The sequence below is a fragment of the Anopheles marshallii genome, chromosome 2 (genome assembly GCF_943734725.1).
Source record: "Anopheles marshallii chromosome 2, idAnoMarsDA_429_01, whole genome shotgun sequence".
NCBI classification, from domain to species: Eukaryota; Metazoa; Arthropoda; class Insecta; order Diptera; family Culicidae; genus Anopheles; species Anopheles marshallii.
In genome coordinates, this window is record NC_071326.1 from 15,196,484 (window position 1) to 15,218,705 (window position 22,222).

At 44.4% G+C, this 22,222-nt stretch overlaps 1 protein-coding gene across 1 annotated transcript in view; it reads left to right on the forward strand.

Moving 5' to 3' along the window:
* Positions 1–3,873: 3,873 nt before the first annotated feature.
* LOC128710499 (G protein-coupled receptor kinase 2) overlaps positions 3,874–22,222 on the forward strand; it is a 42,229-nt gene continuing 23,880 nt past the window's right edge. The window contains exons 1-2 of the mRNA XM_053805554.1: positions 3,874–3,925; positions 21,489–21,584. Of these exons, the coding sequence (XP_053661529.1) occupies positions 3,874–3,925; positions 21,489–21,584 (148 nt within the window). The remainder of the gene's footprint in view (positions 3,926–21,488; positions 21,585–22,222) is intronic.

Here is a 22,222-nt window from a genome sequence, read left to right on the forward strand (position 1 = left end):
GCTATCAGAGTCTTAGCGATCTAGTTGCGACGCGATCCACAATCTTCGGAATATTTGTGCTAATTTCGTGGCATCGCACAACTTGCCGATAATAAGAGATCCGATATATATATATGATAATAGCTAACATTCTGCTTGTGGACATTGGATTGCCTCGCAGGCAATGTTATGCTCAGCAGTTGTTTCTTCAATATTATCGTATGTCCGTGTTTCTAACACGTCCCCTTAGGAACAGAAACGTTCAAGCTGGAAGATGCTGCTTCACAGGCAAAAGGGAAAGATATAAAACCCATCTCCAATCGCAGCTCACGCACCATAAGGCACCCATCAGCGTTCCAATGCACGGATTTCAACATGAACTCTCCAATGGAGCGGCACACCATATCGTAAATATGCTCCCCTAGCCTCGTTCCGAAATTGGAGTGTTTGCGTTTTTATTTAGAAAAATCAGTTCGGAGGCCACTTGAAGTTGATCTGCGGAGCACACAAAGCGCGGTTTCGAATACTGGTTTTCTCAGCTGCTCAAAATATCCACCTTCCACCAATGCGGTGGAATCGATAGATGGAACGAAATAAAGTAGAAACTGTACGATCAAACAACCGTCGATGCTCGCGGCGACCAGATTTTCAGGTGGCTTACCGATTGGGCCATACATTGCTGGAACTGGTTTCAACTCGCCCCGTGTACATCCTCCCCACCAGCAAAACCACCAGGTATTGCAATACGTTTGACCATATATATATATAAATTGGTTGATCACAAGACGTCCGCCTCTGCGCTTTCTTACTTGCAATTGCGCGTAGAGTAGATCGGTGTGCCCGGACCCCTTGTCAAATTGCGGAACCATATCCATATGCGCTGCCCGTGAAAGGACGGTTGTTCATGTTGTTTGTTTTTCTTATTCAACCTCCCGTTGAACCTCCCGAGAAGCGAAGTGGAAGCCCAAGCGGATGTGGATTGTATCCGAGTGTCCGAAAGGGTGCACCGCGAAACCTCGAGATGGCTTGCGTTGGATCGGTGCTGCCCATTTGTAGCATTGATTGACACTCCCCACTGGACGGTGCACGCTCCACGCTCCACGCCAAGAATGCACCGGAACCTCTACGATCGTGTTGCTGGTGCTGTTCAGGGTTGCCCCGATGTTGCTGCACGCCAGGGGTTTTTTGACGACTCGTCAGAGTGTAGTTGTTGATTTCACTGCCAGGTGGAATGTTCGAAAGGATGGCTCCATGATGGATGGACTTCCAACGCCAGATCAAACTTCTCAAGCCGTTTTTGCTTTTGGACAAACAATGGAGTGCCTGCGCTTAGTGAGAAAAGACCGAGCCAGTAAAATATATTGTCTAATGCGAATATCTAAGGCTTTTCAAAGTTTAATAATTCACTTTGTTTGGCATATTAAGCGAATTTGTTGCAAAATCCAATTACCGAATACATGAAGGTTACGAGCACCAGCAAATGCTCGCAAAAAGAAGCGCGAAACAAGATTGTTCTTCGAAGCATTATTCGAACAGGAGCCTCACACGACAAGGTAAATGCAACAGTGTTCTGTTCAACGTTCCGAGTTCGGCTCGCTGACCTCGCCCTAAGCAGGGGAGGGCGCACTGAATGGTTCAGACTGGGCCTCGCAACGTCAGCATCATCGCGTCGGAGGCCTATGACCGGACACGTTAACGCTGCCACCTCATCGCCCCCGGTCGCTCCGAGATTGGATGACACTTTGACAAGGTTTCAAAAATAGATAAATCAGTGCAACCTTCCAGTGTATTGCCTTTCGTTTGCTGCTTAGACACGAACAAAACCTGCCAACCGACCGGGGAGGGGTCCGTCCGTGTACAGCGATGGGGAGTTTTGCACGAAACACCATCTGACACCGGCGGCCATAAGTTTGCTCCGGCGCTGCATGTTGCCCCGTCTCGGGCGAAACTTGTTGCAAACTTGGTTCGGGCCAATGTCGACACAAACGGTACAGCGCGCAAGGGGTTTGCTCAGTGGTGCCGGTGGATCTTGGGTCATGCAATGGGAGCGAGGTGTACATTACGAGGTGGGTCAAAGGCTGCAGACGGGCGACTTGTACTAGCAAATGCGTGGTGCCGTTATGAGTGAAGGAAGGGTTTTTGGGGAGTTTTTGGTAGAACGAGGGCTAGCGAAACAAGGTAATTTTCTTTCGTTGCTGCCCATCCACGGGAATGTGCTAGCACGGCAATGTGGATGGCCATCGCAACAGTGGTAAAATATTCACTACATTAGGTCCATCCAGACAAGCGTTTAATCGACTACCCGGTTACGATAGAATAATTATGCTGGTAGGCAGAGAGTTAGGTAGAAAATGGGTATATTTAACAATATGGCAGATACATTGGTTTCGTTGTACGTAAATTTCTTTGTACAATTGACATTACTCTCCAAATTCTCTTCGTTTCTGTTCGGTTTGAGCCCAAATAAATAGATGATGGAACATTTTTTCTAACGTTTAATGATTTCACGCAATGATCTGAATCTCTGTGTGGCTTTTTCGTTACTTTAATGTTGGGCTTGACTGGTTTGATTCCAAAATCAATTTTTTAAATAAACAACAACAATCGCAAAAATTTGACAGTTTGTGTAATGTTGAATGTGGAAATAATATTTTTATTTGTCAAATTTTAGATTTTCCCAGGAATTCGTTTGCGTCATGAATTTCGAAAATCGTTTGTAGATTTGTGAAATGTACTGCTTTTTAAGCGAAGAAAAGTAAGAGAGGTTTTTATGCTAAAAAAAATCACCTATAATTATGTTACCCACTGTATGCACAAGAGATCTAAGCATCTCACCATCTTTCTAAATTGATTATGTTTTCCTTCTAATTAATTGTTTGATTCTGAATGAAATATTCTTATCTTCTTATTTTTTCTTCGTTTCGTTTTAGATATTTCTGTACTGCTGAATGAAATGAATGAATGAAAATGAAACAATAAATCCGCGTTTTAAGTAGTTATCTACAGCAGAAAGCAAAACGTCTTTGCAAATCCAAAATTCTACAGTGCCCGTCAGATCTCGACGTAACTTGCAAACCAACTTCACCAAGAAGTTCCATCAAATATCACTGTTTCTGCGTGAACTGTATGTGAATATAACCTCACCCTAGGGGACAAACCACGAGGGTCCCTGGAGCTGTTCAGTTATACATGCGCGATCGCGTGATCGAATGTGCGGTGCGTGCATCCACCGATTGGTTGTACTGGTGTCCAGGTGTGCCCCGATCGCAAGTGGTTCGTTTATTGACGCGGTCGTTTGCTTTTGCCGAGAGTGTGCAGCATAAGTTGGATAGAAATCGACGGTAGAGCACCGTCGTACACTTACCGCCGCTACTCTTTTTGACACACAACGTCCCAGAGACGTCAAATGTGCGGTGTTTTCGGTGCGTGTCGTCTTTGTGGAGTGGATCGGCGGACACACAGCTAAAGGGGAGTGAAAGTGTTGCAGAAATAAAAATATTCGTACCAAATCTCATCGGTCCAGTAAAGCGAGCTGGTGGCGCGCAGCTCAACCACCCCACCGCAGCACGGCACATCGAGGAGCAGTGATAGAAACCACTCTTTAGCACACCCGATCCACACCCGAAAACACTCACAATACACATGTACGCACGCACTTACCTATACTAGTGCTCGGGTACGGTGTGGGCGGTTTGAAGAATTTTTCCGCCGGGTTGGAAAATTTCCGCGGCAACCACCGGTACAGGCAGATTCGAATTGCGATCGCGCCCAGCACAGCACGGCAGCAGCTGATCGCAAACGGTACGGCAACGGCATATACCGGTAAAAACCGAATCGGTACAACTACATTTTGGGTCGCCATTCGGATAACAAACAGCCGCCAACCTGGAACTAATGGAATTAGAGAATATCGTGGCCAATACGGTCTACCTGAAGGCGCGTGAAGGTAAGTGTGCTAGATTACGTATACGGGTGTTGTCTATTTTTGGCGCACCGCGAAAAGCGATCTAATTTTGGGACTCCACAATTTTGTTTCATGTTGTTTTTTTTATTTCTTCCCTTCGGTCTCTACTAAATCGTTATGCCTGGTTTTTTTTGTTGTGTTACTGTCTGTATTTCCCTGTACGCGATGGTAGGGAGGTTTATTTGATTGGTCCTGTTTGGCGGTTTGTTTGTCTGGTTGTTTGTTTGGTTGTTGGTTCCGTGTGTTTGGTATTTTCAAACAACCCATTATGAGATGTTTCTGCATGGAAATTTATCCCATTAATGCTGCAGCGCTTTACTTAGTGGGGTGTATTTTACGTCAGTCCGAACGTACATTACGAGAGCTTGAGGAGGTTTTTTTTGCTTTGCTCACAAAGACCGGAGATAAATAATATTCTCAAATCGGTTGGGTTTCATGTGCTCGTGCTGCTATGCGCCGAAACGGTGTTGCTTTTCCAGCTGACCCCGCTGAAAGGGAAACGGTTCTGGTTGATCGGGTTTTTTAATCGAACCGCACACACAAACACACACACGCACATATGGATGATTGATAGGCACCCATTTATCACGAACGTGCGCACGTTCTTGGCCGTATTTAGGGAGGGGTTTTTTTTTTCGGCGGGAGCTCTGGAAACGATTAACCGATGATTTGGGCAGGAGGGTGGGAATGTCTTGTCGAAACTTTGTTTATTTTGCTGTTTGTTTAACACCCGGTGCGAATCGTTGTGAATGTGTAGAATCGATTAGTGTCGTGGCTAGTAGGAAGCCGGCTGTAATCAGATGTACTTGGAACCTTTTGGAAACAAATCAAGACTATTTGATCGTACCATGGTATGTTAAAAATTATGTAAAAAAGTAGAAATATTTCCAACTGCGATTTGGAATAAAATTATGCTGCAGTTAATTGACTGCATTCGACTGTATGTATGGGCAAAAAGTTATATCCGATCAGTTTGCCAAAACGTCAACAGGCAAAAGATGACCCAAAGAAGTCATAAAATAAGTTTCCTGTACAAAACTTTTACAATGCACTGATTCAACCATGGAAAAAATAGTATCAAAGGACATTTGAAAGCACAGAAGTCAATAGCAGGGTGTACCCTACCAGCTTAACCTCATTTTATTGCCAAAGTTGGTCCGTGTGAAAGGATAACCTAGCAAGCAAGCGAGTTACATTTCACATTCAAATTTGATTTACTGAACGTCTTTTTGTGTATTTGGTCTACTTTTTTTTTGGTAAGTTGTAAGTGATAAGTGGATTTTTTATGTATGAAAAAAGCAACGGATGCTTTTTGGCCAAGGGAAGCCGTATCGATCTATGTACCGAGAGACTTCATAAGTCCATGTAACACAGCATTTGGCGCATTGGCGTTGTTTGCATTCCAAAATGGGTTTATTTCCTATATTGCTGCGCACTGTGTATGTACTGTGGAAGGGAAGCAAATAAAGCTTCCTTTTTTTTGTCCGTCCAAAGTGACTTTACGGAAATGAATTCTGTCGGAAGATGAATTGCACCTCATATTTGCTCTCGAGCAATCATCTTGGACGGTTCAATGGTCGTATGCCAAGTGTTTCTGTATACTGCTCCCGAAGGTCGAGTTTCGAATCGCAACCGAACCCGAGGACAACCTCGTTGCAACCAAGGACTGTTTATGTTGGTAACGAAAAGTTGTCTAATTTTTGGTAAACAATTTATGTAAAACATATGGGAACCGTGGCTTAGGGGGGAGATATTTTAAACTTCAGGGCATCATCAGTAATCAAAATGTCTCGATGTCTAGAGAACTGCGAATTTCTGGGTAATGATTGACTTAAAGCCCTCTTGAGCAAAAGCGCTTTCAAACTTTGAACTTATACAGTTTCACTTTATGAGTTAGCGATAAATTTACTCTTTGAACTGTAACTTCCTAATTTGCCCGTATTTTGTTTTGATTTTCCTGTTGTCAGATATTTCTGAAGCCTTAGACTTCGAGAAAATACAATAAAACATTAAAGTTTTTAGCGAACATGCAAAACAAGTATATATCCAATTAAATGAGAGTAATTTACATTTCGGGAGTTATGAAATGTTTTTTATCTGGTTTAAATTATGGAACAATGTGTCTGGATGACTCCGGACTACGACCCCCGCTTCTTTCAACGCTCTAAATGCTAATGCCATGTGTGCGCGGCTAAGTGTGCCTCACTTGAGCATAACATCCAAAGCAATCAATTATTATCAATTAAAGTATAATTTAACCTTTTTGACTTCTGACTCTCGCTGTGCACTCCAGAGAGAACACCGTTAGTGGAATGCCATCCAAAGGTAGGTAGGAGGTAGCTCATTTGCACTGCGAAGCATCATTGGCTCGTGGCACCACATTCCGGTGCCGCTTTTAAATAACACCAGCTGCCCATTTGTGCTTGGAAAGTGGATCTTGTTTGATCTAGTTTATTGCGTTATTAATTTTAGGGCAATGAAGAACACACTAACTCCAGTTCCGGAATGTATGATGTTGTTGTTGACACTACACTCTCCGTCCCTTGCCTTGGATTTCCCGCATCCACCCGTATCCAACAGCCAACCTGGGTTGGGTGCGAATAGAACGGATACCGCACACTCCCCCCGGAGTACCGGTCGGTCTGCAACAAAGGTGTCCGTTATGTCCGATCCTGGCCCCGCGCAGACATCCGGGACAGCGTATAGGCCGGTGAGTGATCCGATATGGCGTAATCGATACAACGCAACCGGGGGCAGCAGTGGAAAGGTGGCGCGTGGGTAATTATTTCGTCGAAAGCTCTCGTCAGTTGTGCAAACAGGACACATGGCGTCGTCATATCGGCCGTAATATGTGGGCCCTGGTTTTATGGCTGGTCTGCTCCAACGTTAACCCCTTTAGCGAGAGTATGACGTCGCACGAATGACGTAGACTATCGGGCTGTAGCAAACAGCTGCCAGGCTAAATAAAAACGGGGCTGTGTCGAATCCATAAATTGTTTTGGTTTGGTGGCTATCAATATGACTATGTCATAAAGAAAAGACATAATTTGCCAGACCAATTTCCGCTTAAATGGTTCAGTAATCATACCGTACCTACCTGTGGGCCATTGAGGATGGCTCCGTGTAATACGCACAAACAGGAAAATGGCCCAAAGCTTAGAGCGCAACATCAAACCTGATAGCAACAGAGTCCGTACCGGGTTTAACAATGGCGATTTGTCGATTGGTTTTGGCCCTCCTTAGCGGGTGGCGAAAGGTGGTCGAGGCCATTTCGTCCGCTGCTGCACATTGACAGCTGGTCCGTCCAGGGGCCGGGCGACACAGTGTCCGACATTGACAGATGGGGATGAAGTTGTCCGCTTACGGTGATGAAGTGCGTCGGCGCGTTCCATGATCGCATCGCACTTGTAGCGAGATTGAACACGCAATGCACACCAAGTTCCGGCAGGTTCCGCAATGGACAAAAGACGAGGCATCTGGATGGGTGCGGGTTTTTGTTCCCTTTTATTTTCACGCTGTAGTGTGGTGATGTCTTTAATACACCCTACGGACTACCCACTCGTGTGTGGGTCATTTTTGCTTGATACAGTCCTGAGGTCACGAAACAAGAGTGAAGATGTATGTTTCTGACTGTTATAAGGGTGGGAGATGAAGAAGCGGTTGTCAGCTATTGTTATATCCGAAAATCTTGTAGCACACGATACGACAGGCATGTGTTGTTTTGACAGGATTGACAGGAGAGCCAGCAACACTGGCAAACCATTTTGGGGGTAGATTGGTTTTTGTTCTTGTTTTTGTGTGGTTTCCGCATATTCCGTTCGCCTGCTGGTTTTTTTGAGGACACTGGGGAGTTCAAAGTGCAAACACGAACACGGCGATCATTGCGCGATGGCTATAGTTGGTTTTGTGGTGCGCGCGGTTGGATCGGTGATTGGTTTATCGCTCCAAATGACCAGAAATCCTGGCTGCGGGGCAAGGTCAGGTGTGGCAATCTATCAAGCCTGTCCGTGACACGCAATATGTAACGAAACATTGCAACAACAATTGAGAATGAACAACTTGGCAGTAGTCGAAATTTATGGGAAATGCTTGTGGCTTTGAACAAGTTCGCTGTTTTATGGACGTATACAAAGTGTCCGCAAGGGATTATTGTTTTAGTGATGTGATGTAAAATGGCACCGAAAATTTTAAATTCTTTCTAATTTTATAATTTCTAATTAAAGTAGTAAACCATAACATTATTTTATTTTCTCATTCATTCTAGTTAAAGACGCACGTCCAATTTGTTGGGGAAAATCCAACTTTTGGGTTGGGTAAACTTCAGAACAAGCCGGAGTCGAATCCGGAGTTACTTTCGCTTAATAATTCCATTACTCCTCAGGAAAAATCCGGAATCTGCACCACAGCACGGAGGAAACGCAGATTAATCCGGAGGAGTCGGATCCAGAGTAATCCGGAGTCAACTTCGGATTAATCCGGAGTATATTCCGGATTAGGATCCGGAGTAATCCGAAGTCAACTCCGGATTAATCCAAAGTCTACTTCGGATTTATCCGGAGCAAGCTCCGGATGTTTTCTGGAGTTGAATCCGGAGCTGAATCCACTTTGGAGTGCACATCACTAACCTTTATCTCAACCGCTTTAATTATCCCTCCAATTATATTAAATCTAATCTTCCTAGCCTGTTTATTGCTTTGTCCAAAAGATGGTAATAGAGTTGTATCAATCTGAAGTGAGTAAAACAGTAACTCAATCCGAATCTGGGTTAGTTTTTTGTGTAAAGATCGCAAAATTCTACTCACTGCCTCATGACAATAGTTAACATCGTCTCTCCAAATTCAGCTAATTTTACCCTCTTCCGAAAGCGTGGGCAATTTTTCTTCCGTCTGCTCTATTTTTTCCTTTTTTTTTAAAGAAACTTCCCCAACCCTGTGAACATGGCCCCGTTTGTTGTCACGGGATGAGAAAGAGGTTGTGACAGCATAAGCCCGCGGGCTGACTGACGAGATAAGTGATAATAAGCGCTATTTCCAGTTCCAGGGCTTATCTTGACCTAAACAACCGTAACACACAGACGACCGGGGGCTCTAGTCGGTCGGGTTCGTTTTTATTTATTCCCAGTGCCACATGCCCTCCGAGATTGGCGTGTGATTTGGTTGTGAGTAAACAAAGCGCCGCTTTTGGCGATCCTCCAACCTCCATCCTCGGTCGGTGTTCTTCATAACAACGCTTCGTAGTGATGGCGCGGTTTTAGTCGCGTCTAACATTAGCGTGCCACGATGATAATAAGAGCTGAACGTTAGATACTGGAAAGCTTTGTTTTCTACGTAATGTTTGTGCATGCGTGATCCCTAAGCTCCGGGATCACAGATATATTGGACTCGTTATTGGACGATGACATTCTTTTGACCAGTACCTCGAATGTATTGGGGAGTTTTGGAGTTTTAGAAATCGGAACTATGGAGCGTGTCGTTAAGATAGGACGTAGGATGCGTAGAACTCCCGCGGAAATAGTTATTATTCCGTTTCAATTCCCAACAAATAAACTGTCTGGGCTTCTAAAGAAAAAAGTTGCTTGCTCTTCTTGATAACCCTACCAGAAAGCGATCGCTCGAGGTAAAAGATCGAAGTTTGTAAATATGCGGCAAAGTATAGCCGACCGCATGAACCGCCCCGTTCCGGTTTTGCGGGACCGGCTGAGAATCCAAAGTGCGCTGCATGGACGGCGGCGCAACAATCAGTATCATCATCACGATCATCTCGTCCACCACACTCTCATTATCACCAGCACACCGTGCTCTGGTGGCAATCCAATAAAACCGCGCAACAGCACCCGCTTCCGAATGACGTCGGACGTTCCGGACGCTCGCTCACTTGGGCTCGGTGAGTTGATCATACGCGCGTTTCGCAACGTCAATCGCACCTTCGAAACCCTGTGCCGGGTGTGATGTTTTTTTTTTTGTTGTTGCTCTCAGCGACGTTCCAACATTCTCCAGTGTCTGGACGAGGTTTGACATCGTATGTATGTTTGTTTTGCATACAAATAAAATACGCACCCTGGCGTTTCGCACCGTCACCGCGCCTTGATGCTGCAAATCCGGGCCCCGAAGGGCACAGATTTTTCAATTGACTGGTAGATGGAGTGTTTACCGTACCATCCAGTCCAGTGTGGACAGGAGGACATCTAGTGGAGTGTCCCACACCAAGTACGCACACCTCTCCATATTCACTGCGACTGCGGTGCGTTCGGCGAAGACGGTGCGAAAGCTTTACAGCATCTTGCGGTACCGAACACCGACAACAACAAAAAAAAAAAAACGGAAACGAACCTCCTCCACCGCCTTGTGGTTGAGCGTGCGTCGTTGGTCCATTTCCTTCCTGTTCGATAGTGATGCCGCCGCCTCGTAAAATGATAATTTGATTCTCACATTTTCTATTCGATTAGCTCGCTGCCTTCGAAGCGTTTGCGACTGGTGTGTGACCGGCAGACACGGGCACGTTTGTGCATCTGCCAGGTAAAGTCGTTCCGTCGAACTGGACGGTGTACCATGCAGTGATGACGCGCGACGCTACGTAACCGTGAGCGCATCGTGGGTCGCCTGGTGGCAGAGGGATATAATTAGGTAAAATTGCTACGTTTATCACACCTTTGTGAGAGGTGCGGGCCGTTTACGCGGTCGAACGCGGCCGATGTAAATGAGGCAAAACGCAACGGTATTCGGTAGAGCGATATAAAAATAATACCGGGCTTTGACAACAACATTTGGATGGTTCGGACACATTTGGGCGAATTAGTTCTTGGGCACTGCTGGGAAGGCAATTGGGAGAAGTACCCTAGACAAAAAGATAAAATGCGATCATTGGCATATATGCTGATCCTATTTTGCCGGCTTTGCTCTGTTGATCAATTGGTGACAATTGATGCTAATCTTCTTTCCGTCAAACCTCCACCGTGGCACCGTAAACAGTTAATACTGGAGACCGCCGGTACCCTGAAATTTCGCAACAGAAATTTAGTGATCGATTGTACAGCTAGAATGTATTTTCCCGCGCCCGATTTGAGGTGTTGTTTGCGGGGCGGCACAAATCAAAGCAAAACGTGCAAATTCGTTAAGAAACTAGAGTGTGGACCGCGTTTGTTTGTCGTACGGTTTAAGCTTCAGGGACGGTTTGCTTACGCTTCGAAATGAATAAAGATTTCATCTACGAAAGTGATGATACTAACTCCACCGCCCGCGGGTCTCTCTTCACGTTTTTTGGCGCAATGCGTCCATGAGCCCGTTTGTCACGGCGAGTTGGCCAAAAAAAAATGACTCCCCAAAAGCCGCAAGTAAAACAAGTGCGCGGGGTGGCCACTCATTGATATGCACGAAATAAAACGGAACAGTGTGGCAAATCGTGGCAAAGGACATCCAGTTACAGCCCGCTATCGCTTGTGCGTTGTGTCCGCTTTGGCAGCCGTGTGTACGCTTGGCCAAGCATGAACCAAACGACAAGCGGATGGTTGTTTCCGATAATCGAAAGTGAATTCGATTAACTCGTCGCACTTGCTTCGTCCGCACAAAGACGCTGGAACCGTATTGGTTTTGGTTGGGAACTTTGCATGAGCATAATGCTGTGGAGCATTCTTGCCACAGAAATGGTGGCACAATGATGTTTTTTTTTGGTGCAGAGCTCGTAAGGATTCGGGCTATTTTTGGGTAACTGTGTAGGTCTGTAGGAGGGGAGTAGTCTTCTTGGTCCATAAACCGGAACCGGACCAAACTGGGGACAAACATCGTCCAATCCTCGATAGTCTCGTTCCTGCCATTCAGTCGGGAACTGTAAATTGCTCCCGCTCGATGAATTTGCTATGAATTTCCATTATGCAATTTGTACATGAAAAGTACATTTTTGTTACAACCAGCACTCCGACTCAGAATAATGAAATAATACATACAAATGGAACTTTCGGTTGTTGCTGGTTGTTTTTGCCTCGAAAATTGCTCGAAAAACGTTAAAGTGGAAAAAGGAAAACTGTTCAATTTTAATTTACAATTATGACCGGAATCATACTATAAGCCAGTTTTTTTTTGTGTATGCGTTTTGACGTTTCCAGGGTTATCCGCTTACGGCTCCCCATACAAATAGCAAGCTAAGTTAAGCCTATGACATAGATTATATTGTTTTCCTAATGAAAGCTTCGGTCAGCTGCTAGACAAATGTCAAAACAAACCATTTTGCTGGTTGGCCTGAACCAGGTTAGGCCATGTTTCCCGCAGGCAAAATTAAAAAAAAAACAACATTTTTAACGAAAACAGCTAAAAAAGGATTATATTAATTATCAGATTTATAAATTGGTTCAATGTAATTGAATTTGGAGCTAATTTTCTGAACTTTAATCGATTTTTTCTTAAATTGTGGTTTTTGCAAAAATGTCAATATTTATGTCAACATGCTATGTCCTTTACGAATCTGTTCAGAATTCTACAGCCCGGATTATTTTACAGATACAGTCTGAAAGGTTAAGCTTTCTAACTTATGGTATGATCGGCTTCTATGATAGGCTACGAGAAAAGCGAGGCTGGACGTAACTACATCATATCTGCACAGAATCAAGTTAAGAATCATAATTGGTAGCAAGTTGTTCGTGATAATTCGTAATAATTTAGAATCTTCTAATTGACTTAAGGAAGCTAGTTCAAAAATAGTGCTCCAGATTACCGAGTATACTTAGTCGTTGATTGATCGAACTGAACCTCCAGAATTTCTCGCCCTCGTCCACGGCACTTGCGAAAAGTGCAACAGGCGCGTTTATTTATTCATTGCACGGGAGTACCTTTTTACCGGTGGCAATTAGCGACGCCTGTTAACGAAACGACAATTTAATGTGGCCCGTGCTATTTATGCTGGCCCCGGTTTTACGACCATAGCACGGCGCAACGCACACCAACGCCCATCCACACTACATTGTGCCGATTGTTTGTGATTGCGGTGCGTTTCTTCTGAGCGATGACCGAAGTCGTCTGGCCAGGCGGTGGTCACTGTCGTACCGTGAGAACACTCCTTTTTCTTCTCTCGGCTTCGCCCTCACGCCGTGAAACCTCAAAGCAAAAAAAAAAGGGCAAAGCCCACCGTACAAACGGTTGGAGGGTGGTAATTAAAGGTATCGCCCTCCAATCAACGGCGCGAGTGTTTGGTGACCGTCAAAACGGTCGGAAATTGTAATGATGAGATCGGTTTGCTGACGACTTGGGCGCACTCTGCAACGACGTGGTGCTGTTGCTTTCGCGTCTATGCAATCGCGGCGGAGTGTTCGGAGTGTCTGGGGAGAAATTTATCACTAGCGTCGTGAGTTGAAGCGGGCACGAACTGTTACCCGCTGGACAAATTGGTGTTTTTTAATGTTTGTGGAAAAAGTATGCTCCAAGAGAAGAACAATCTACAAGAACATCATTTATGCCCTTTTGTACCACCATTGTTTAATTGAAGCGTGCTGGTGCCCGCACCCAATCGTTGACGGCTGTGTGAACGGGAGGGGGAGTGTTGCGTACCGCGTCCCTAACTGGACGACCTCCAGCAAGAGGACAGCGCAAAAACACCTTGGCGTTGGCGCAGTTTCGCGAAGCGGATAATTAAGTGTGTACGTCTTCATGAATTAAAGATTTGTGCTGTTGTCAGCGAGCTTAGGGTCGCGCAAATGTAGTACCGAGCCTTACACAGCGAAGGGAGCCGGGAAGTTGTAAGGATACTGTAAGTTCGGTCACTTCAGACGTGCACACGAACCGTACGGGTGTTTTAAGAATCGATCTCACAGAGAGAAAACCCTTAGGGCATCGGTCGGTGCCGCTGCTTCCGGTCGGTCGCTACTGCTGCGGTCGATGGTGTGATAAATGTCATTAGTAAAGTTTTCTTAATTATCCGCTGGATCTCGTTAACTCACTCGGCAAGTGTTTCATCTTTGATTCGGATAATTAAAAGTGTGGCCTTTTGTAGTACGACCGAGGAAAGAAAACCTGGGAGGCAAACCACGTCCAGCACCGGTCGCTTTATCTTCTATCACTTCAAAGTCACTTTAAGGTGATGAGGAGGCGTACAGCAAGATTTTGGATTTTCAGTGGAAGATTATCGCTCGGTAAAGGATAGATTACGGCGAAGGTGTAAATCAATCGACTGTTGATCGTTCGAGGAAGGTGGCGTTCAATCCGATATCCACATCTGTTAATGCACGGTTTGTGTTATACTTTCTTTTATTTTTGTGTAACAAAGTGTGTTGCCAGCCACGAGACGTTACAATGCCGCTCGTTACGATCGTACAAGCATTGAGATGCAAATAAGTGGGACAGGAAATTGTGCCGTCACTATTGCGCTAAGAGTCGATTGACGTTGTCCCTCGGTTCGAACGAGTTCTACAGGGCAACGTTAAGCAGAGCGTAGAGATGCCCTCTGGTAGGAAATTGTAATTAGTGGCGTAAATTGCATTTTGTTGATTTGCGCTCTAAAGCCCAACTGCTGGTCAGTGTGGCTACTGGAGACGGCGTACCCGATAGTATCGATTTTACACAACGGGTGCGATGAGTGTATAATGTGCACAGAGACCTATGACTGCTTCTAGAATCTTTTGAATTGCTCTGCTGGTACGGCTTAAAGCTGTTCGTTGGGTAGGTGTGTTTATTGGGTACGATGATTTGAGTATACTCAAACTCATACAATGGGGCAGATAAGTTAGAAAGCTCAAGCTTTCAGCCTGCTAGTGCCAACTTTCCCTGCTTAAAGTGCTAGAAAGGAGGAAATATTCCAATTCTACTGGTAAATGGTACAGTTCAACTACCAATTATTTAATAAAGTGATATCAACTTTCAGAATAATCTTGAAAAGTTTTGTAAAAAATTCTGTCATTAGTCCTTATCCTCGCGGGTTATGAACTTGAATTTATATTCTAACCAAATTATTATGATTATGTTGAAAATTGAAAGAAAAACTATTATTTCTTTATGGGCACAACAACCTCAAGAGGTCTAGACCTGCCATTTCTGACTTTGTTCGTATGTACCCGAAGCCGGAGAGTCTTTTCTGCGTCCGGATGGAATTTTTTACGAGTCCTGTCATGTGAAGATCGGTGTCACGGTGGCTCACGGTGGGGCAAGTCGTCGTGACCAGGCCCGGTCAACCATTATTTTCATGGATACTCGGATCCTGGCTGCAGCTTCCCATCTATGAAGACTCCCAAATTCCGACAGGTTTTGCTTCACCTGATCCACCCAATTAACCTCGTCTGTCGAACCTGCGTCTAGTGCCGAACTGAGGGTCGCTGTTGACCACCTTCTTCCTCATAACATGCCCAGCCATCATGCCGGCCTTCGCCACCTTCAGGATGTCCGATTCGTCGTACAGCTCTGCAAGCTCCTTCTCCACACTCCATACTCAAACACACCGCGAAAGATGGTCCGGAAAATGCGTCACTGTAGCACGTCCATAGCGTTTGCGTCCTCCGGTTGGATGGTCCAAGACTTGTGTCCATAGAGGATATATCTCACATTTCGTGCAGACTCAAAGTCTTCTGGGTCTCAGCAGATGGTGAAGCCCGTAGTATGCTCTACTTTGCAGCACAATGCGTCTTCAGATTTAGCTGGTGATGTCGCTGGCCGAAGTAAGGACCGTCCCAAGATAGCAGAATTTCTCTACCACCTTGAGGTTGTCACCATTGAGTGCTACGCTGCCTATCAATTGGGTCCTATCAAGTCCTTATTAAATGCGAATATGCATCAATGGATGTGGATGTTTAACACAAATATCCAATGATTATTGTTATTAAATTGTTGTTATACCAACAACTTACGTCCAATAGTGGATTAGAATTCCAAATGCTCCAAAAAATTCTTTTCGGGTGCACTTTTGTTGGATCCACAGTACAAGAGTTGCTTTTGCTGTACATCTTAGCCACGTAACGATACCAAGGGGGGGGGGGGGGGGGGGGGCTGTGTTGTACCGTTCGGTTTCCCTTTTTGGTGTGACCCGCTGACCATGGCCACAAGTGCACGCTCGTTACAGCGCTATTCCCGTTTCGCACCACCGTGTGACTGTGACTGATGGTTGCGTGCAGTTGGTACGTGCCTTACCAAAGTCAAAACATTCACCGAAGGTTCGTGGTTAGTGTTGCTTCGTTTTGCACACCATGCCGCTTGTCAACGGTTAACGGGGGACAGCCCGTTGCAGTAAGTGTGGCGTAATAGGCGAAACATTTCGCTGTACGTAGGTGCAATTTCGCCGGTAACGCATCACTGGGACCTATTCGGCGTTGTGCTACGAGCTGAGCATATTTATTCTAGGTCTATTGTGGATGTCCTTTTTTCCAAACGCTGGTGCTTAGATGATTTTTTCCTATAGTCCAAGTTGGCACGGATATAAAATATCCGCCGATATCTTACCGTCTCACCATCATTATAATCCTTCTCCAATAGCTGCGTGAATTTTAATAACCTTGCCAGTGCATAAAACCTGCCAACAATGGATACGACAAATCGAAATTTGATTCTCGCAATCGAAGCTTAAATCGACCGATCTGTTTGACGTAGAATCACACATGGTGTGGGTTTGTGAAATGGTTTCGCTTTCGCCGTGATTCAAATGTAAGCGCGGCGTACGTCATACCGTCGGCTCAAAGCTGTAATGGAAATTTATCCGCAATGGTTTTTTTTTATTCGTTACCGTTGTTGTGCAGTTTACTTCCCACCCCCTTTGGTAAGCTTTGCGGTTTTCAATGCACTGTATCATTCAAACAGTTGAAATTGGGAAAAAAACAACTTCGTTACACCAAACACACGGGTTTTGTAACAGAATGATCGTTTGCGGACGCGCCATACGTCTTGGCACGGTGGGGGTTGGGGAAGATAAGAGGGGTAGGAATTTGTTTGGACGTGGTAACGTGGTACGTGTACGGCAAAATTGCTCCCATCTCACCGATGACGCTGGGACGGTGCATTGTGCGCGGCATGTGCATTATTTGCACGGCGACGATCGCTGACGGCGATGCAGATGGATGCAGTTTTCGCAGTTCGTGCATAAATTGGAAAAGCATTTGCGCATTCCCCCGGCCCATCTGAGGCAGTGTATGAAACGCGCAGCACTGGTGAAAACTGAGCAATTTGTCTGCAATGCTTTATGTGTTGCGATATTTTTGGTACCTAGCGACACGACGGTTTGTAAAAGTTGCTGCACATATATCAATGGAAGGAACCATTGTTTTTCCGTGTGCCGGATTGGACAGTATTACAAAAGTGTTTTTACAAAATTTTAAAATAAATATGAAAGCACAACTTAAGCTATTGGCAAGAGTACGATCATAATTGCGAACTTGTAAAATGGATTAAAGTCGAGTTATATATGAGGTTTCTATGGTTCTGGCCAATAATTATGGTCTGTTCCAATGTTAGACGACCTCAAAAGCGTAACTTCTTTAATTAAAGGTTAAGTCTTTAAGGTTGAAACAAACCATTTTATAAAATTGTATTTTTATTACTAACCTTAAATAATGATTATTTTATACAAAAGTTCAATGAAAATTTGTTTGCATTACTAGGATATGAGAAAATTTTTTTACTTTTCTTGAGTGATAGATCGAAATTTAGAGGGTTTAATAGTCCAGAACACAACTGTCCACATGATTTTAACAACCGACTTTTTGACTAGACACCACTCTTTGACTGGACAGTTGTGTTCTGGACTGTTAAACCCTATAATACAGTGTAGTCTCTCTAATCTGCGGTCAACTGAAGGGATCTTAGAGAGACTTGAAGCCTTTGGAAACAAAAACACTGGGATGGTATACCATTTATGTATGGCAAAAGTCTTCAACCATACTCTGTAAACGCAGCCAGTCACGAGCTGTCATTGGCAAACAACAAAACAGGGCAAACTTAGAGAAACATTAGTGTACAAACATCATGTACAACTTTGAGAATGTGATGTTGAGGAGACTTTGACATAAAATGTATTGATAATGAAGGAACTGTCTAAGATGTACATCTTATAAAGACTTGCTTTCTTTAAGAGATAGTACCTTTGGAAGATTTGACTCTATATAGACTTGGAAATACTTGGATCAATATATGCCTAAATTTCACTTTCAAGCTTTTAAGTCTTCAAATATCAAAACGCGTACAAAAGCTGGTTAAAGATATCATAGACTCCATGGACAGTTTATTAAGGTAAGAGAGTTATCGATGGTTTCGAGGTTTCTACAGGACAGCACCGGTGTTGTCCTTTATGTTCAAAATCCCTTCCAGACATTTGCTTCCTCAGGCGGAACTGTCTATTTCAGCTACCGGAAAGTTAGATGAAGAAAACTCAGGTAAAATGTAAAGACCTCGTCTGAAGTCAAGGAAGTCTGATGTCAGGTAAAAGTAAAATAAGAACATCTATCTAACTTCTGTTCTTGTTTTCTGTGTTTTCTGTATGATGCCTTAAAAGGGCGCAACTTCAACGCAATGCTTTGGCATCGATTTAGTAAGGTATTTTTCATTTTTTTTCCAAAGGCTTCCGGTCTGATTTTCTCTTCAGCCATCGATAATCGTTTCGGCAACATGCCGTGTCGCATATTCAAACCAGCGATCGTTATGGATGTGTAAATGGGACTTTAAAACATCCCAGCGTTTATAACTTGTCCTTGCCAGTGTGTCCTCTCCGGTCCCTGCTTAGCGTCGGGTCACATTCGTTATCGATCGTTTCTGGGTTTTTAAATGGATTCCGAACACTGAAGAAAGCATCCGCGTGCAATCTGGTACGGGTGCTACCCGGCACGCCAGATTACGACGGGATTTGAGTTTTATATTACATGTTCCGTCAGTGCGTGTCCCCTGCCAGATTGCATGCTGTACACCCGCTTATCACTTGCGTGTGCCGGGTTTTCGGCAGGCTATATGCGGTTGCTGCCATCCCATGGTGTGCGCCATCCCGAAGCGCGGTATCATGTCTGATGGAGTGTAAAATCGATCGAGAATTTCATGCTTGTATGAGGCTCACGTTCAGTCAATCGTTAAATATCGTCGCTTGGTTTGATAAATGCCGTTGCTAAGAGTGACGGTTCCCGGTTCGCACTGTAGGTGGTTGCGAAACGGAAGGTGGTTCGAGTGTGCTGTTGGCGTTTTTGAAGGGGGCAAACTGTTCCAACCGGAAGTAGGTAATGTGGACAGCAGATAAACAACCCTTTGCCGGTCTTGTCCCGTGCTCTACAGTGATGGTTGATAAATTTTGAACAAAAAAAAAACGTAATAGTTTGGGTTTTGCCGGGCGTGACTGATTTGTGTCTGTACAGGGGTACAGGGGAATTGAAACTGATACACATGAAAGCCCGGCTTCCAAAGCGGGGTCCATCCGTGCCTGCGATGGGGTTTCATGGTTTGTGGTAGACAATTGATTCTATTGAACGAACTAAACGACATTTCCCGTCCCGTACCAAACACGTGGTTCAAAATTCCAATTTCTGTTGTGATTCTGTGCCTGCACTAAGTCAGACACGTCCTGCAACATGCACCGCACTAGTGGTGCCCACACAATATGACAGACTGTCAAAAACTGGTATCCCCAGGATGGTGGTCCTTTTCGATTGCAACATTCAACGGGGCTAAACTTTTGAAAGATTGACCATATTGACCGCGCGTGGTGTCCGCGTGGGGTGGAGGGTTACTGACCCGCTACAGAGTGATCCGAGCACTCTCCCGTTGTGGCTCTACGGCCATCCGCGCTGCTGCCGCGTACAAGCTGATTGATGAAATTGCTCCAAAAGCTAACGAAGCGTGTGACTAACTCGAGCATGGCACACAACCACCCACGGCCTCCAACCGTGGGGCTCCACGATGACCACGGCGAATGGTTGTGGAGCGTTTGGCAGCGGTTGGCGGCATACGGTACGCGTTGTCAATTTAGTGCTTGTAATTGCCCGCGGGACAAGCGGCCACAAGGTGTGTGTCAGCGTATTTCGCTTGCTTTTTGTTGTGTCGGGAACGATTCGGTGTTTTGGTGATGGAAATAGACGTTGGTCGTTAGTAGACCAAGCCACTTCAAGCTATATGCACAAGGTGAGCATGCAGGACACTTATTTCCATAGATGAACAAAGTAGTGATGGGAAATAATTTGAAGATTACCAATGTACAGCAGTTAATTCGTGGAGTTCGTTTAGATTTTCACATTTTATTCTACAACACTGTCATTAGTGTATGATTCTCTTCAATTATGAGATTTTCTTCTTCTTTATTGGCACAACAACCTCAGAAGGTCTAAAAGCCTGCTTTTTCTGACTTTCTTTCACTTTATTTACCCGTAGCCGGAGTCTCGCGTACGGATGTTTGGTCCGGATGAGATTTTAAACCGGTCCTGTCGTGTGAAGACTGGCGCCGCTACGCATATTAAAAATGTATTGTATTGAGCGCTTTTGCTTTACTTCATTTGAAGCATATTCCAATATTTACATAACAACTTAAACAAGTCGTATTTTTTTGAAACTCGTTCGTTGTTCGCTTCAGTTTGCTTCTTTACTTTTATGCTTTTACATTCAGTTTCATGTTTGTGTGTTGTAGGTTTGTTTTCATATTTAATTTATTCTCCAACTTCCTGAGGATTCACCTCAATCGGTTCCTTCCCTGTGGTGGCATGTTCTTCTGTTTCCGTTTCAATTACTTGCTTGTCGTCGCCTGTTTGCCACAGGGCGGGTTCGTTTGATTACTCTGTGGGGTCCTTGTTTACGGTCGTTGATTGTGTTTTGTTGTTGTTGTTTTTTTTTTTTTAAACTTTCATGTTCGAACATTTTGCAAGAGCATCTACGTACAGTGCCGCATCACCGTCCCCGTTCCAATATGGCGATTTAGTGGAGCATCTTAAATTTTGCAGGCTGTCAGTGATTTTGTTGCTTCGTTTTTGGCAAAGTTCAAACAAATATGTGTTATTTAACCTGCTTTTAACGTTGCTTCGCTACAGAAATGGGGGAGGAGGAATATTTCTCCAAACCTGCACCATTTTGTCATCCTATGTTCTAGGGAAAGTTGTCCGCACGGTGAATCCTTCCTGGAAATGAAGATGTCTTTTTTTGGGCTCGAGTTCTTTGCGAAGGTTCTAAGGACATTCAAAAATCGGATTGCACCTGTGAAGCGACGTAAAGAATAGTGAACCGAAAAACAAGCTGGCAAATTGTATCTTTCCTTTCCGAAAGGGACACACGACACGAGATGCGGTCGGGTAAATTATGTCTCAATATCAAATAGGTGTTAATGTTTGAACCATGTTCTTCATTTTTCCTCACATCTCTTTCACCGGGAGTAGGATTTGTGATGAAGGGGAAGAAAAAAGGGCAACAAAACGAGCGAAGGGACCTTTTTTTGTGAGCGTAGCAACTTATGATATATTCATTGTGAACTATTTGTTGACCCTTGCATCGTGTTTCATGCTCCACGCGTCGATATGATTTATGAGAATATTTTACCTAATGCTTTTTCAATTCATTCGTTTTATCTACACATTATTTGGGGGTTGATTTCCTCATGTTCTTTTTTTTTCTTCTTCTTGCCGTTCCAGGAGGCTCCGACAGCAACAAAGGAAAGAGCAAAAAATGGCGCAAGATCCTCCAGTTTCCCCACATATCGCAATGCATCGATCTCAAGAACAAAATAGGTGAGTTGTTGATGTATGCTTTTTCCTTTTTTTTCTGTTCGATGAAGCCCAAACTGCTGCGATAACTGCGTGTTACCATGACGGTGTGCCATTGGCATGCAAATTGAATCACCGGAAATTGAAGCAATGATGGAAGCATTTTCCTCCCTTCTTAGCAACAAAGTTATTGTGGGGTTTGCCGTAACTGTCACACCGAAAGAAAATGGTAGTGTGTCGCATGAGAAAATTGCTACCAGCAAGATGAAAGTATAAATATAGTTTAAGTGTGTTATCGGTTGAGCAAATTCTTTGTAGTTGATTCCTCTGAATCACCAGCGAATGTTGGTGCTCAGTTTGGGGGAAAGCGTGTCAGAGTAATTATCTTTTTCAAATAAAATTCGAAATCGGCTCATTCCGTGACTGTTTCTGCACGAAAAACGCAAGCTCGCAAGGTGGATAACAAAAAGCTATAAATTTTAGCTAATTTATAGCGCTTTTAATTAACAAAATAAATAAGCCTCGTGCGTTCAACGGCTTGCCCTTGCAATATCGATTTTAGCAAATGGCCAATGGGTGCCTTAAAAAATGGCGGCAATCCAAATGTAAGCCTTTGTGGGGAACATCACAATCACTGGTAGTGGGGATGAAAATCAGCCCCC